The 16,941-nt window shown below is 51.5% G+C and overlaps 1 protein-coding gene across 13 annotated transcripts in view; it reads left to right on the plus strand.

Annotated features, from left to right (window-relative positions):
* Positions 1–16,941, plus strand: part of RALGPS1 (Ral GEF with PH domain and SH3 binding motif 1) — a 302,934-nt gene that overhangs the window by 241,906 nt on the left and 44,087 nt on the right. For all 13 annotated transcript variants that reach the window (XM_027556304.1, XM_027556297.1, XM_027556305.1 and 10 more), the window contains exons 10-12: positions 6,288–6,425; positions 8,770–8,863; positions 13,333–13,400. In XM_027556304.1, coding sequence (XP_027412105.1) covers positions 6,288–6,425; positions 8,770–8,863; positions 13,333–13,400 — 300 coding nt within the window. The remainder of the gene's footprint in view (positions 1–6,287; positions 6,426–8,769; positions 8,864–13,332; positions 13,401–16,941) is intronic.

The raw sequence follows: 16,941 nt of genomic DNA on the forward strand, positions 1-16,941 counted from the left end.
TTTCCTCATTAAATAGATAGCTGTGTGAGAAAAACCAAAACCAGACTCGGGATGGAAGAGAGACGGGTGGCGATGGAAGGAACAAGAGCGCAGTGACTTTCTGGGCTGGTGGTGAAGCCCGGTGCCAGCCTCGGGCTTTGGCTCTGGGAGGCTGGGAGTGCCCAGCTCCGAGCAGGCTCCACGCCACCGAGCCTGGTGTCCGTCAGCCTGAGAGAAGGGTCTGTTCAGGAGAGCACCTCCTTTGTCAGCATGACACCCCCGCTTCAGGGCCGGGGCGTCTTGTGGACACCCCCGGTGGGGGAGCCTGGATTCACCCTCAGGAAGAAGGTTTGGCCACACGCCCCTGGGATTGGGACCAGTCCAGCTGGGGAGACGTCCACAGGAGAGCCAGCCAAGGGCTGTTCACCCCGGCCCCCGGGGCCGTCTGCCTCACCACAGCAGGCTGGTTGGCACCCCTGTTGCAGCCACCGCAGTGTCACCAGGCCCTGGGTGGGGCATGGCAGAGGGAACAGAACATGTTCTGGGTAACTGTGCATCTCCCAGGAGGTCGAGTCTGCAGACAGGCAAGCCACAGGGTGGATACTGGCTGCCAGTGGTATCCTTGGGTGGGCGGCAGGCCACAAGAGGGGTCCTCACAGCGCCAGCTCTGACTCTGGGACCCTCGTCCCTGTGCCAGCCAATGCCTCCCAGCTTTCAGCATCCATATCCCAAAGCTTTATGGGGTCAGGCGGCCTGAATTCAGATCCTGATTCCCGCCACTTGTAAGCTGTGTGGTCTTGGACAAGTCACTTTTGCTCTCAAAGCTTCCATTCCCTTATCTGTAAAATGAAGAAATGAGTACACCTATTGTGCCCTGCCAGCTGCTGTGAGGTTGCAGTGGAACAAGCAAAGCCGGCCCTTTCCTGTCGCAGATGGTGGCTGTTACCCTTGTGGTTGTTCCTCCAGCGCGTCTGTACCTCCCAAGGGTGGCTAGCCTCCCCCCTGCCCGGCACCATTCAGCCTCATGGCTGCCAGGACCAGTGGCTGATCCAGTAACTGTCCATCTTAACAAGGTCAACAACACAGTGTCCTCTGCCGCCGTAATGCTGTGTAAATAGGAAAGGAGCTGAGACAGCCCAGCTGTGCTGTCCCAGTCGAGACAATAGCTCCCAGAGCTGGCCGCCTGAGGTGGGTGGCCACACGCGGTCAGCATCTGGGCGCCATCCACGGTTCATGGCAAACCCAGCTGGGCGCATCTCACCCACTCCAAGTGGGGCCTTGCCGTGGAGACAGGCTCAGCTTCAAGGGCACCTCAGTGGTCCAACCCGGAGCTGAGAGGCTCTGACAGCCACTGTCATTGCCCCCGGTCACCGTCAGGGAGGTGGAAAGGCTTCCCTGAGGCCACCCAGCTGGTTGGTGGCAGGGCCAGGCTTCCCAGTCTCCTGGCTCTGAGCCTCACACTCTCCACTTCCACCACAGCTGCATGTCACGTGGCAGAGCTGGCTGGGCCCTCAGCCTGTAGTGGGGCCACCGGCGATGGGACCTAAGACAGATGTGCCACCACGGGAGGAGTGGACAACACGGCCACCCTGTAGCGGTCAGTCCTCCTGGAGAATGTTGACTACAAGGGGGAATACCGGGCAGGGAGAGCCATGGCCAGGTTGCCTCTGGGTTCAGCTGTGCCCTGTCCTGCCTCACCTGCTGCCGGGCTCCAGAGGACCTGGGCTGGGGTCAGAGAAGGACTGACAGTATGGCCACCTGCACCGACTGACGTGTGTTCGAATCCTGCCTCTGCCACTTCCCAGCTGTGTGGCCTCAGACAAGCAGTGCCGTGCTCTCAGCTCGTTTCTTCCTCTGTAGAAATAGAGTGAGTGAAGCAAAGTTGCTCCGTCGTGTCCGACTCTTTGTGACCCCATGGACTGTAGCCTACCAGCCTCCTCCGTCCATGGGATTCTCCAGGCAAGAGTACTAGAGTGGGCTGCCATTTCCTTCCCCCAAGGGATCTTCCCGACCCAGGGATCGAACCCAGGTCTCCCACGTTGCAGGCAGATGCTTTACCGTCTAAGCCACCAAGGAAAGATATAAATAAAGCCTCCCTGAAAACAGAATGGTTATTACAAATCAACCAACAGGGCTAAGCTCTTAGTTTAGGAGCTGGCACATAGTGAGTGCTCAGACTCAGATTATAATCATCACTTGACTCCCAGTGTCTCTTTCTTAGCTCCCAAATGAGGATAAGAATGTACTTCATAAGGTTATCTTGTGGACTGAAGTAGGCTTGCATTCATACCTTCCTTCTTTCAGCTGATGTTCACCAGGCAGCTCCTCTGTGCTCTGTTCCAGCTGCTGGGACTTGAGCTCGTGGAGCAAGACATTTCCTCTTCGGAAAGGTTTACATAAAGTCTGAAGCGGGCATCAGACAGCAGATACAGGAACAGTCCCAATAAGTATCTAATTGCGGTGAGCACTGGCCCAGTCCAAGTGGGCGGGGCTATTCTGATGATTTCATCACAGTTTAGGCTTTTAAATATTGCCAGTTATGGACTGATGACAATACTGAGAATTTTCCTGGACTTACGCAGTATTAACTGTAGATTTCCTGCTTGGAAGCAGTTTTTGTTGCGGCAGTGATGAGCCGTTTAGATGCAGACTGTCAGGTGGTGCCGAGGTTTGGGGTCTGGTCAGGGGGCCTCCTTTGGGAGGTCCTCTCCACCTCACGTGTGGTGGCCTCGGCCTGGACTGGGGGAACGGATATGTTTCGTGGAGTGGGGTAAGGAACAACTGTACAGTGGGGTTTGCTCCTGTGAAGTAATGAGCTCTCCTTGCCCCCAGGAGACAGGCAGGGGCTGGGCGGAGATGGTGTTCAGCTTCTCCTCGCCTCTGTTTGCAGAGCCAAGACCTGAGAGGATGCAGAGAAGCCAGCCCTGGTCCTCACAGGGTGGCGGAGGGCGAGCCTTCCCTGTGAGGGTGTTATTCAAGAAAGGGTGACTAATTCCGTGACCAGTGAGTGAGTTGGAATAGGCGCTGGAGCCAGAGAGACCTGGGTTCGAATCCAACACACTCCTGAGGCCTTAGGCCAATTTCTTAATCTCCCTGAACTTTACTTTGCTACTCAACCCTCACCACGGGGTCGATGGGAAGATCACAGGAGATGAGGAGGTTCCCGTCTTGTAGCAGATTCCTAGGAAGCATCGTTCCTCTCCTGTCTCCCATATCCTGCTCCTCAGGGCCTTGCTCCTGAGCCGAGGTTCACTCTGCAGCTCAGAGCCAGTGGGTTTGGTCTGCACAGCATGTCCCTTATCCCCTCACCTCCTGCTCAGCACTAGGGGATGCTTTCTGTTGTGGTTCAAGCCTTAATGGAATTTTCAGGATTGCCATTGCCAAATCCTTGGGGAGGTAACCAACTTAGATTTTCAAACGGGAAGAGGGAAAACACAGTAAGAGAAATCATGAACCTGTGAAGTTAAACCTTCCGAACTTGGAGCTTCGATACAAGGGAGATGATTTCTACTTTTTTTAAATTTTGGAAACATGGTGCCACTAGAAAGAAAGGAAGTGGAAACGACTCCTAGGAGAAGTACTAGCATATGTTTCTGTGATTTAACAGTTTCCCGTAAAAAACGTGTAGCTATTTTAAAAGCAGACGAGTGACTCATGGTATCCAGCAGCAGCAGTCCATGTGATGGCAGGAAGCATGTTCTCTGGGGAGGCAGGCGTGGGTTCAGCTCCCACCCCTATCGCTTACCAGCTGTGTGACCTGGAGCAAGTTATACATGCTCTCTGCATTTCCTTTTCCTCCTCTGTGAAATGGGTTTTATAAACACAAATGACACAGTGAATGTAAAAATCAGTGCAGTGCTGTCCAGCCATGCAGAAAACCCACAACTTGCCTATTAAATACCTGGTTAGTTACATTTGTTGCAATTCTTAGTAGTTTAATAGGAAACTTCTAAGGCTATAAATTTTCCTCTGATTACCACTTTGGTCTGATCTCTTAAATTTTGTCACATAGTGTTCTTATTGTCATTGCATAGTCTTTGCATAAAGTTTTTATTTTAGATTTCTCATTTTTTCTGTGCGAGTTCCTTATGAGTGTGTGTTTAACAAATGGTTAGAATTTTTTCTATATTTTTTATTAAATCCTAGATGTAAGGTCAAAGAGAACATATTATGGCATTTATATTTTGGAACGTATTAAGCTTTTATTTTTAATAGACTAGCATATAATCAGTGTTTATAAGCATTCCATGAGTATTTTAAAATAATTGTCTTTTTATTTATATAACACCAAGCTTTTAATTGTTACTTCAGTTCAGTTCAGTTGCTTAGTCATGTCTGACTCTTTGTGACCCCATGAATCACAGCCAAGCCTCCCTGTCCATCACCAATTCCCGGAGTTCACTCAGACTCACGTCCATCGAGTCGGCAATGCCATCCAGCCATCTCATCCTCTGTCGTCCTCTTCTCCTCCTGCCCCCAATCCCTCCCAGCATCAGAGTCTTTTCCAATGAGTCAACTCTTAACATGAGGTGGCCAAAGTACTGGAGTTTCAGCTTTAGCATCATTCCTTCCAAAGAAATCTCAGGGCTGATCTCCTTCAGAATGGACTGGTTGGATCTCCTTGCAGTCCAGGGGACTCTCAAGAGTCTTCTCCAACACCACAGTTCAAAAGCATCAATTCTTCGACGCTCAGCTTTCTTCACAGTCCAACTCTCACATCCATACATGACTACTGGAAAAACCATAGCCTTGACTAGACGGACCTTTGTTGGCAAAGTAATGTCTCTGCTTTTGAATATGCTATCTAGGTTGGTCATAACTTTCCTTCTAAGGAGTAAGTGTCTTTTAATTTCATGGCTGCGGTCACCATCTGTAGTGATTTTGGAGCCCCCCAAAATAAGTCTGACACTGTTTCCCCATCTATTTGCCATGAAGTGATGGGACCAGATGCCATGATCTTCTTTTTCTGAATGTTGAGATTTAAGCCAACTTTTTCACTCACCACTTTCACTTTCATCAAGAGGCTTTTTAGTTCCTCTTCACTTTCTGCCATAAGGGTGGTGTCATCTGCATATCTGAGGTTATTGATATTTCTTCCGGCAATCTTGATTCCAGCTTGTGCTTCTTCCAGCCCAGCATTACTTAGATACGTTCATGTAGAACACATACATACATATATCTATAGATACATGTATATGTATATATTTTTGTATGTACATACATATGTGCACACACGCACACACACATTCTGGAAAAGACATACCAAAAGCCACCTCTATAGTTGTGGCTTTGTTGAATCCACTTTTGATTTTTGGCACTTTTTTGCTTTGTATATTTTGGTGCAGTATCACTTTGTGCATAGAAGATAGTAATCATTAGCTCTTCTCAATCGCCTATGCCTTTAATTAATATCAGCCATTCCTCTTTGCCTCATTCAGTGTGTTCTGCCTTCAGTTCTGCTTTGCATCAGCACTTGTGCACTTCACCAGTGTTATGGGTTTAGTGGCAGTACTCTGGAAGGGGGCTGCTGGAAGGCCATGCCACCGGTTGTCCACGCACACCTCGAGATTCTGAAGTGTGGCCCTCAGCAAGCCAGTCAGCTGGACCACGCTGCACAGCCAGTCCTCTTCGCCCGTCTCTGGTTAGTCAGCTTGCCCCCAGTTCCCCTTGGGGTGATTCCCTGAGGCTGTGCTGAGGCTCCCTACTGGCCTATCACAGCAATGTTTCCACATCACATGTTATTTTCTTATTAAGCACCCTTAGCAGGAGAATTCTCTGTCTAGCCTTACTTCTTTGTACCAAGGACTATTGCTTTTTTGATTTCTTCTTTTGTTCCTTTATTTATGATTTGGGGGTGGGGTGTGTGTGTGTGCACGTAAGGAAAGATAGAGAAACAAACAGACTAACAGTTAAGTGAATAAATGAAAACCTGAATTCAAACAGTGTTCTCATGGGTATGACACCTTAGACCTATTAAACAGCAGTGGTTGGTAAAACACAAGTATTCATTCATCCCTTTCGTGTCCTGTTATTTTCCAGCTGGGTTACAGGGACTAACCCTTGTTGCTGGAAGAGTGTAGGAACTCAAAATGCTAAAATCTTGCCAGCATTCATTTTGGTTGTTGCTCAGATGTTTGATTTACGGTTGAGCAGTTTATGTGAACAGTTAGTAGTCGGGATTGGAATTGAAGTCCAAATCATATTGCAGTTTTCCATAATCACCGTGTACCTTCTAGCAGAGCAGTTCTGTTCTGTGCCATTCTGATAAATGAACACCTTCCATCATTAAATATCTTCTTTGATTTTAGGCATCTATCTTCTGGATTTAATCTACATTGATTCTGCGTATCCTGCCTCAGGCAGCATCATGGAAAACGAACAAAGATCCAATCAGATGAACAATATTCTCCGAATAATTGCTGACTTACAAGTTTCCTGCAGCTACGGTCAGTCCCCCTGGTTGTTGGGATTGTGAAATCTTTTGGGTGCAGCACATTATCAGTGAGAAAGTTCTAGAGACCAGGTAGTCCCCACCCAAGGCTCTTCGTTTTGATATCCTGAGCATCAAATGCGTGCTGGATCCATTGCAAGCATGTTTGATCGTCAAAGACTGTGCAGACTAGACGTTACCATCCCTGTATCACAGATGGGGAAACCGAGGCTGAGCATACTGTGGTCACCTGTCTAAGGGCACACACCTAGTCAGTGGCAGAGCCAGGTCTCATCGATGAAGAGCTCTGTGGGCAGCTCCTGGGTGGCTCTCCTCCAAGCAGATTCTGGGGCTCCTCTATCATGTGGTTCCACCATGTCCCACGGTGCCAAGTCCTCCACGGAACTCTGCATCCAGCTGGCAGATGCAGAAGAAGAGAGAATCATGTAAGAATGGGACTTCTGGGTCAGACTTGCACATGGCACTCATTGCTTCTGTCCAGTGAAGGTAGGAATGCAACATAGCTGTGGGCCTAGAGGGAAAAAGCATTGACTTGGTCAACAACTAGCCAGGCTCTCCCACAGGTGACCAAATCCAAAGGGTGACCCTGATGATGTGCATCTGAGATGGATGGAGGAGATATTGATGGAGACGCGGATGGGCCAGCCACGTGGACACTGGGGAATAGGCTCAGCCAGGAGTCAGGTACCCAGGTCCTCCAGGAATGGGCCTGAGTGACCTGGGCACCATGTGGCAGAAGTCACAGGGAAGAGGGGAAGGGTGGTACAGCTGCAGTAATGTGTCTCCGTGGAGCAGAGCTTCACAGGAGGGGGAGGAGTAGAAGTCAGGAAGCAGCAAAGCAGGAGGAGAAGAGACCAACCCTACCTCCAGCACACGGGGTGGGAGAAGCCAGCTGCCTCCACGTGGGAAGGCCACTGTGGGGGGCGGGCACAAAACCCAAAGGTTCGCTCAGGAGTACCCCCTCAACAAACACTGCGGGGCGGGGGAGGGGGAGGCCGCACTTGTAGACCAGCTTTCCTTCTGCACAGAACGCAGGAAAAGGCCTGAGTTCCCAGGGCCCTTTCCACTTCCTGGGGGCTCAGCACTGGTCATGCTGGCCAGCAGAGCAATTACAGGCTTGGCTTCAGCATCAGAAAGATGCGGCTTCATGTCTCAGCCCTGCTTCTTGAAAAGTCTGTCTCCTCTGAGGTTTTCTCATCAGTGACAACAGGGAGGTGTGTGTGCCAGGCCCTCGCCCCAGCCTTTCATCAGAGCTCAGGAAACGCTCACTCTTACCACTGTTCTGTGTACCTGTATCTTCCCCCTCATCAGCATTGTGAAGCAGGGGTTCTTATCCCCATTTCAGAGACCAGAACACATTCAGAAACCGAATGACCCGCTGAGAATCTCTCAGTTACTGGGCAGAGTCATCAGAGGCTCATCTTGGCACCCAGATGCACTGCCAACCCCCTCACCCCTGCCCCAGGAAAGCAGCAGCCCTTCCCCACCCTATTTTCTGCTCCTCTGCAAGGCCTCCTCCACTGCCTCCACCTCCCTCCTCAACCAGTTCTGTCCCAACGGGTGGAGAATGGCAGAGAGGATCAGGGAGGGTGTGGGGACCCCTCAGAAAGAGTGCAGTGACCATGATGGTCTGAGGAGAGCACTTGACATGAATCAGCCTGGGCCAGAGAGACAAACAGCGCAGTGTGGCAGAGGCCACAGGTGACTCGGATCAAAACTTCTCAGTGGAGTGACCTTGCAAGTTATCGTGGCTTCCTCCTCTGTGCAGCTTATTCCTGGAAATGAGGCAGGTACAAAGGTTGAGGCCAGATGGCTTCTAGAAATCACCCAGTGCAGAGCCTGGCACAGAACAGGTGCTCAAGCATCGAGGCCCCTCCCCATCTTCTCAGGATGCAGCAGCCAGGCTCTCAGGCTGCACCCGAGTCTGGGTTTGGGTTGCTCACCAGGCTGAACAGGATCCATTCATTCTTGTCACATGGAGCCGGTGGGGTGGGTGAGGGAGACTGGTCCAGTTATTCCAGTGGAAACCTGTTTGAGGGCACGCATCTGGCTCTGGTCTTTGCTGGAGGCCATCTTTCCCCACCACACCCCCCGCCAAGACCCATCTTTGCTCAGCCAAGGAACCGTGGTGACCTTGGGGTGTGGGGTCTGTGGCCCAGCCATCTGGGGGGGCATGCCTCGAGGATCTGTGCCCAGTGCCCAGCCCAGGCCTGGCCCAAGGAATCATCACCAACTGTTGAAAGACTGCCTATATGTCTCAGTCCCGTCTCAGGTGGGGCCCAGAGACAGGGAGAGACAAAGACGGGGAGAGACTGAAGCCTCTGGGTCTTCTCCTGCAGACCACCTCACCACCCTGCCCCACGTGCAGAAGTACCTGAAGTCCGTGCGCTACATTGAAGAGCTCCAGAAGTTCGTGGAGGACGACAACTACAAGTGAGTGCCCGCCCTGCCCCGGCCACCTGTGCAGCAGCATCCATGCCCCCACCCCAGCACGTGAGTGTTCGAGGCCCTTGGACCCCACAGAGCCCAGAGCGGGGCTGCTGAGCGTCTCCTCCCACCCCAGTCCGCCCCCCCTAGGCCCCTCTGGACAGAGGATGGTGTTCCATCAGCTTCTCGGCGTGGCTTTTTCCAGTGGGGAGGGTAAAATTGGGGCTCCACGGCAGTGTGTGGTGCAAGCTTCATGCTCCAGGTTCTCATGACGGACTCCCCACTCAGAGCGCTGAGCGGAAGGGCAGCTTTCTAGACTCATCTCCGCGCTGCCAAACAGAGTTCTCAAGAGCCTGTTCACGGACGAGGCAGCTCCCTGGGGCCCCCACTTGCTGCTGGACTCTCGCCACCTGGCGCTGGTGGAGGCTCCATCTCCATTCCACGCAGCCCATATAGAATACACCCAGTTCCCATGAAGACCCCAGTGGGCCCTCTGGCCTCGTGTCCCACTCACCTGCTCTGGCTTTCAGTTCTCTCTTCATCTGTGGCAGCTGGGAATTTGTCCAGCATTTCTATGTAATTAAAGGGAGAAGAAGGACTTTTCATGCTGAGTCTGTCCACCGTATTTTTTTTTTCCTGCTGAATTGTTATTGGAGTATAGTACCTTTACATGTCCCCCATATTGATTGGACATTCTTGGCTCATTTTGAGCTTGAGGTCATCTCAGAACCTCAGGGCTTTTCACACGGCCTATTATCAAGGCTAGTCTTGGACATCATGTAATTGATTGATTTCCCCCCTTAGCGCCAGCTTTGCATGTGTTCTTTTAAATCTTGTCTTATTGGTTGCGTCCAGTAAAGCGTGCATAATCTCTTTGAATCCTGCTCTCCAATATATTTTTTAATCTTTTCCAGTTTTACATTTAAAAATGAGGTCAGCTTGATGATTTGCTCTTCATCTAAGTGGCTGGAAACTGTGGCCACTAGGGGCACCTTCAGGTTACCCGTTTTCATTCACCAAGCCCTTGGGAATGGCTGTTGAAGTAACACCACCCCCGCCAGCTCTGCGGTAGTGGATTTCAGCCCTGGCCGTGGGCCAGAGATACCCAGGAAGCCTTCTAGCCTCCCAGATGTCTGGGATGGGGCCTGGAAATCTGTATTTGTTTCCAAAGCTCCCCACATGGTCCTCCTAGTGATTGGCTGTCTTTAGAAATATAGAGGTGATACCTTTAGTTGTTATTGTACAATATTTTGTTAAAATAGAATGTAATACATTTTGATCTGTTACATAATCGTAACAGCAATAGATCAGGGCCAGAGATGACCATTCAAATTATGTTTGCCACAAATTGCTCATTGTTACTGACAAAGCATTTGCTGTTCCTGAAAAGAGTACCCTGGAGTGGGAAATTATTCCCAGTTAGGTTCTGGGATAACATTTTCCATTCGTGTGCCAATAATTTTATTAAAAAGACAGTAGTTTTTCATTAACACTAATATACTTTAAGGAGAAAAATGGTCCATAAATATTTCTAACCATGAGCTAATCCTTGGACAAGCTGCAAATTGTGAGTAATTACGCCTTCCATTCTGAAGGACAATGAACACCCCTAGCACTTAATGCCTGGATTTCACAAAGGCTTTTTGTTGTGGTCCAAGTGGGCACACCCAGGAAGGAAGGCTGTGTTCTTGTCCCGGGCCTAGACCACTGAGGGGGTCCCTTCGTAGGAGGACCCTGGATCGGAGTGGCAAAGGATGCCTGGGGCTTGTGACTCTGCTGGAGGGACCCACACCCCATGGCCCAGTGCACACCCAGCGGCTTGATCCCCATCTCCGAGGACACAGGCTTCCTCTTACCTTGAAGACATTGTGCCAAGGAGCCCAACCAGTGTTTTGTCTTCTTCAGTCTTTCGTCTATTTTACTTTATTTAAGAAAAATTCCCCAAATTCCGGCCACTTGAAAAGCATGACTGTTGGCATTAAATGAGCATTATTCTGAGCCTTCTTCTGTGCATAGAAAGTGCATATATACACATGGAGAAGGATGGATAGATGGATGGATGCAAGGATAGAATTTATTGAAATTGGATTATACTGCACTTGCTATTTTTTAATTAAAACAACTTCAGTTTTACTTTAACCAGAAAAAGGAACTGAAATAAAACATAAGGAATTGCCACTCTTCAGATAAACATTTCTCCACAATAGATATTATTCCCTAAAAGAGCCTTCTAAGATTAACAGAAGAGGTCAGCAAGAACATGACGAGGTTGAAGTCCCTAAGTTCTGTTTTAACTGGATTTCCATGGTGAGCAGGGCCCATTGACTAGGTCATAAAAGATGAGCTCGTTAGCAAGCTCCACCTGCCCCCTTCACCTCTCCTGTACCACCTTCCAACTCCTCCTTAGTTATCTTCTTGTTTCTCCAAGTTTGTAACACACACATCATGTTCAGGAATTATGATTCCTACTCTTTAGGAATCGTTTTAGTTAAACATTTTCAGTTCTTATCACCTGTCGCTTCTCCATTCCTGGAGTCTTTATTTTAACTCAGTCCCTTATTTAGCTGGGTTTCATTGTGAAGTAGGTTTGCTCAAGTCCTGCACACTCTGATGCACGTCTTTCGTGAAAACATCTGCCTCTAACTTGCTGGGCTCCTTGGTTTCCCTCCCGCAGGACACAGAGAACCTGCCCCACTGCCGTCTGGCACTGGGTGCTGCTATAGACAAGTCTCAAGCCAGTCTAGATTTTTCCTCTTGTAAGTGACTTGTTTTGTCTACCTCGTGGGAAGAATTCCTTAAAGTTCAAAAGCCTCGCAAGGGGAATGCCTCCTAGTGGAGCTTTCCCTAGAACGGCATATGCTCTTTCTTCATCACAGAGGAATTCTTTTGGTTTCTATCTTCGACCACTTCTTCTGCGCCATTTTTTGGCTTTTCTCTCTCCGGCATTCCAGGAATCCATACACTGGATGCTATCTGCCTTTCATCTCCATGGACTTCTTTCTAATGGCTGTAATCTCCATCTCTTTCATCCTCAGTCACTGGGGTTGATCTGTTTCTCCTTTGGTATCCCTTCAGTCCTCTTGTTTCTGCCCTTGGTTTGTTCCCTGGGGTCTCCAGTCTCCCCTTTCATCTTTTGTGTTCCCATCTCAGTTTCCAGGTTTGGTTCTATACAACCCAGAGTCTCAAGCACCTGGGGGGATTTCCCCGTGTCCCCTGGGGCTGCCCTCTGGGCCAAGCGATCTGGACAGTGCTCTCTTCTCCCTCTGTCCCCTTTTTCTGTGAGGATGTTTGAGTTGGCCCCACTGTTTCTTTCTGTTTTGCTCCCACGTGAGAGGCTTCCTCTGGCTAGTCCACGGCTCTGATGGAAGGAGGTGCCGTCTGGTTCTGCTGCACTGTGTGGGATGGGCTGGTTTTCCTTCCGCTGTGCTGAGAGGCACAGGGGTTCTCATTCTCTGCCCTCTGTGTGGCCTGGGGGCACTCAGGGCTCCAGCTCCTTGGAGGCAGGGAGCAAGCCATCTGTTCTAGAGAAGGGGACTCTGTTAAAAGGCCTTCATCAGTGTTTCCTCCATCTAATAGGGGGCTGAATCCCATTCCAGAAAGGGATATCCTCAGGTTTCAGATGATGCACCCCCACCTCCCCCGCCGCACCATGGAGACTTCATTTCCATCAGAGCATCCCCCATGCCGTCCACCCACCACCCCATCCGTGTCTCTCCCAAATCTGGAGCCGTTCAGACCCCCTGAGAAGTCCGAGGTCAGGATGGGAGCTGGGCCACACGATGGCTCTTGTTCAGCTACACGATCCACTTTTTCTTTCCCTGGCTACAAGTTCTTGAAGTTCATGCCCCCTCCCTTGTTAAGCAGCAGCTGGGGAGCTCTTTTACTCCTGAGTGTTTGTAATTGTTTATTGGTCTTGTTGGGTGAGGGAAACTCTGGCATCCAGTTTCACTCTGTCATTTTCAGCCAGAAGTTTCTTAATCGATGCTTTAAAGAAAAACAATAATAACTACTATGTCATGCCTCTCTGGAGGCATCTGAGAATGCAGTGTAATGATTAAACCCCCTGGCTTGGGGTCAGACAGCCCCGATCCCCTGCTCGGCCAATTGTTAGCCCCGCACATCTGGGGGGAGCTGTGTGACCTCGCTGCCCCTCACTTTTTTCATCTACAGGATGGGGATGGTGTTCCTAGTTCATAGAGTTGTCTTGAGCAGGAACACATCTGTGCCCGGCAATAAGGGGCCATGATTGCACTATTTACTGTGTCTTCCCTAGCCATCATTTCTTGGTCATGGAAATCCCCCGGGGACCTTGGAAAGCTGTGTCTGTGATCTGGAGCAGACCTCAGAGCACTGCTGGCTCCATGACAAATAGCCCTTAGCAGCAGTCCAGTTTCCCAGTTCCCAGCTTGCACATGTCCGGTTCCCCCTCTGACACCCTAGAGCCCATCTAATCCTTTGAAAATCTTTGTTTTCAGACTGTCACTCCGAATTGAACCAGGAAGCAGCTCCCCGAGACTAGTCTCTTCCAAGGAAGATCTTGCAGGTATCGTAGCCCCTAGGGTGGGGGCAGACTCACCAATGGCCCAGATGGGGCTGCCAGGGTTGGCCTTGCCTGTGGAGCCAAAGACCAGAGTCCAGTTTGCTGGCTGGCAGCCTCAGCATCCCTGCTCACAGCCGCCTCCCCCACCCCACGCAGCCTGCCCAGGCTTCTGATCACACTGGGTTCCTATAGGGCACCTCTGGGCTGGGGGCTCCCTGGGAGAGTCTGAGACCCAACAGAGGCAAGATCAGAGCCCAAGCTGGGGGCCTGCACTGGGTGGAGAAACCCAGGACACTCTCCAGGTCACCTGGATGCTTGTCATCAGGCCTCCCACCCAGGCTTGGGGTAACAAGCCCCAGAGGGGTGCACAGGTTGCCTGGGGCGTTTGGTCCCACCACACACACAGGGCTCACCTTCCTGGGGCATCAGTTTTATTCCCATATTTGGGATGCATGTGGCGTCCCGTAGAGATAAGAGGCCCAGGCTTTGAAGTCAAACTCGAGCTGTGCTGCTTCCAGCCCTGTCACCGTACCTCTCCGATCCTCAGTGGCCTCATCCACAAAGTGGAGGTGGAACCAGCTCTCACCTTGAGGGCTGGGCCACTCACGCTTTTAAAGCACTCTGCCCACGTGTACGCGATGTTGGCTGCTTCAGAGTTGTCTCGCGACAGTTTCCTTTTGGTTGTTGTTCAGTCGCTAAGTCGTGTCCGACTCTTGCTGGGGCTGCTCTCTGCTGCTGTTCCGGGCAGGATCAGATTGCAGGCTGGGGTCCAATCGTACTTCCTCCTCCTGGTGTGAGCTTATGTGACACTCACCTGGGTGCCAGGCCGCTACAGTCTTGGACAAGCAACTTTACACCCTCTGGGCCTCGGTTTCCTTACCCATAAGATGGGGATAATAAGCCTCCCATCCCAGAGTCACTGGAATATCAAAATTGAAATGATACATCTGACAGGCGGTTAGTGAGTGGTGAGGAGGTGGCTGTCTCAGGCTTCTGCCTGGTGTCATGGCCCCTGCCCCCGACCTGTTGACCTGCTAACCAACCACTCACTCCCCTTTCTGGAGCCAGGCTGGTGCAGTGGTGCTGCTGTGTCAGGACCCTAGGGCCGCAGGAGGCTATGTCACAGCCTCTCACTGGCCCCGCCAGGCAAGGCCTCTGCCCTGACTCCGGGGTTTCCTCCATGTGCCTTACCTTTCCCAGCCTCTCCGGCTCCAGTGTGTAGGCTGGACCCTGCCCCTAGCCCGCCCCCAGGGTCCCACGGTAACTTAGCAGAGAGACGGAGACGCTGGTTGATCCACACAGCTTGGGGATGCTGCTGTCTACACCTCAAGAGACAGAGTCCTGGCCTAAACTTGATCCTCACAGGGTTCCATGAGCCCAATAGGAAGCTGTCTCCCATGGTCTCCTTTCACGTCCACTGCCTTCTGCACACGGCAGATGACCCACCAGCAGTGACCAGAGAGAAGTTTCTAGCGCTGGTCTCGTCTCTGCCTTCTTGTTTTAGAACCTTCTCCCGCTTAGTCAGCTGTGTTCCTTCCCGATGCTCACATACACCCGACCGTGGGTGGGGGTGGAAGGGATCCATCAGAGGGGTGTAGGAACACTAACCACTCAAGGCTTTTTGTTCCGGAGGGAATGCCAGGGTTCTGGAGCAGAGAGTGGGCTTGGATACAGAGGGTTCTGCCCTTCCGTCTCCTGATCAGTCTGAGTAAGAGTTCCCTGCACCCTGTCCGGTTAGCACACCTGAACGGGATGAGTACATCTCAGGCCTCCCCCAGGTGCCGTCAGGTCCCCACGGCCCGACAAGCTGGAGGATTTATCTGTCTCCAAGTGCCCCAGGTGGAGACAGGAGCCAGGCACAGGAAACTTAACACTGCTTCTGGGGGCCTCCAGAAGCAGACCACTCCCCGAGCCCTGGGGCAGGAAAGGAGGAGCTCCGTTCACTTTTTAACAATATGATATGTGTGTCTTTGGCTGCACCGGGTCTTAGGTGCAGCACACGGGATCTGTAGTTGCGGCATGTGGGATCTAGTTCCCTGACCAGGGATCAAACCCGGGTCCCCTGCACTGAGCATGTGGAGACTTAGTCACTGGACCACTGGGGAAGTGCCTACACTCACTTTTGAGCCCTGCCTAAGATGGAAACCGGTACCAGGGCCGGATCCGGGCCCCCGTCCAGCCTCCTCGAGGTTCAGCCCTACTCTCCTTCCATCCCATCCCCCCTCATCCCCACCTGGCTCCGGTGTTTATTGGCCTTATTGGCCTTGTGAAACCAGAAGCCAGCCAGTTAACTAACCTCCAGCATCAGTCAGAGTCCTGCCAGGAAACAGAATTGCCCCCAGATGACTCACCGGAAGAGACTTAATGAAGGTGAAATGGGAATAGGAATAAATACTTTACACAAGGACAGCGGGGTCCCCAGCACCTCTAGGCTGAAGGACTTGGAGAAGAAAAACTGTTACCAACTCCAACAAGTGCTGAGTCGCAGAGGACAAGTCAGCTCAGCAGGAATTGTGGTAGCCAAGGGTAAAGGAGGGGGAAGGGCGGAGCTGAAATGCCCTGCCGTCTCTCTCCTCCACCCTCCCACCGTATCTACAGCTGGAGCCTCCCGTCAGCCAAACCCAGCTGGAAGCCTGGGGTGAGGGAGCCAAGAGATGCCTCTTGGGTCCAGCCTCCCAAGGGCACCAAGTAGGGTGAAGGACTCATCTGAAGGGTCGGACAGAACACCCCGTGTGCCCACCGAGCCTTGATTTCTCCACCTGTAAAGTGGGCATAGTTATACCTCCCTCAGAGAGTGGGTGTGAGAATTTATTAAGATCACGTGTGCCTGACACAGAACACACCCTCATCAAATGTAACTTTATTAGGATGATGTTATTACTGTCAATGTTATGATTCTGCCTCTGTCACTGAATCATCACTCGGGTTTGGAGAAATCTTTCCTCCTCTCTCTCCTCCCGCTCCCCGACCAGGTCAGGTCCGCTGTTACACTGGGGAATGACACACGTGGCTCTGATGCAGACCGCTCTGGTTTGTATCCAAGCACAGCCACACAGCCGTGGATGCACTGGCTACTTGCTTGCTATGGCAGCAGAGTTGAGGTTGAGACGGAGACCCTGAGGTCTGCAAACCTAAAACATCCACTACCTGCCGGTTTCCAGAGCCTGCTGACCTTGAGTTACACCCTCTTGCAGCTCTCCGTGCTTCAGGGTTCTTCCCTTGTGGAAACTAGACAGCTTTCTGTGCTTCCCTGTCCCATGTCTGCCTTCCCCAGGCCTGGAATTCCCAAAGCCCCGCATGTGGGGTGCTTGATCTCTGGGCTCCCAGCTGGGCCTGTGGGCACCTGGTTCTCCGGCTGCCTGCTGACTCCACACTCCTCCCAGCAAAGTGCTGAGGCCAGCAGACCTCAGTACCCAGGCGCATCTGCCACTGACTTTCCACAGCTGCGGCTCCAGCCTCGAAGCAGGGTATTAAGGTTTTCATGTACCATCAGAGGGCCCAGAAGTGTCTGGAAGGCTTTAGATGCACTCAGGGATCCCGGCTT

This window comes from Bos indicus x Bos taurus, chromosome 11 (assembly GCF_003369695.1).
Source record: "Bos indicus x Bos taurus breed Angus x Brahman F1 hybrid chromosome 11, Bos_hybrid_MaternalHap_v2.0, whole genome shotgun sequence".
Classification (NCBI taxonomy): Eukaryota; Metazoa; Chordata; class Mammalia; order Artiodactyla; family Bovidae; genus Bos; species Bos indicus x Bos taurus.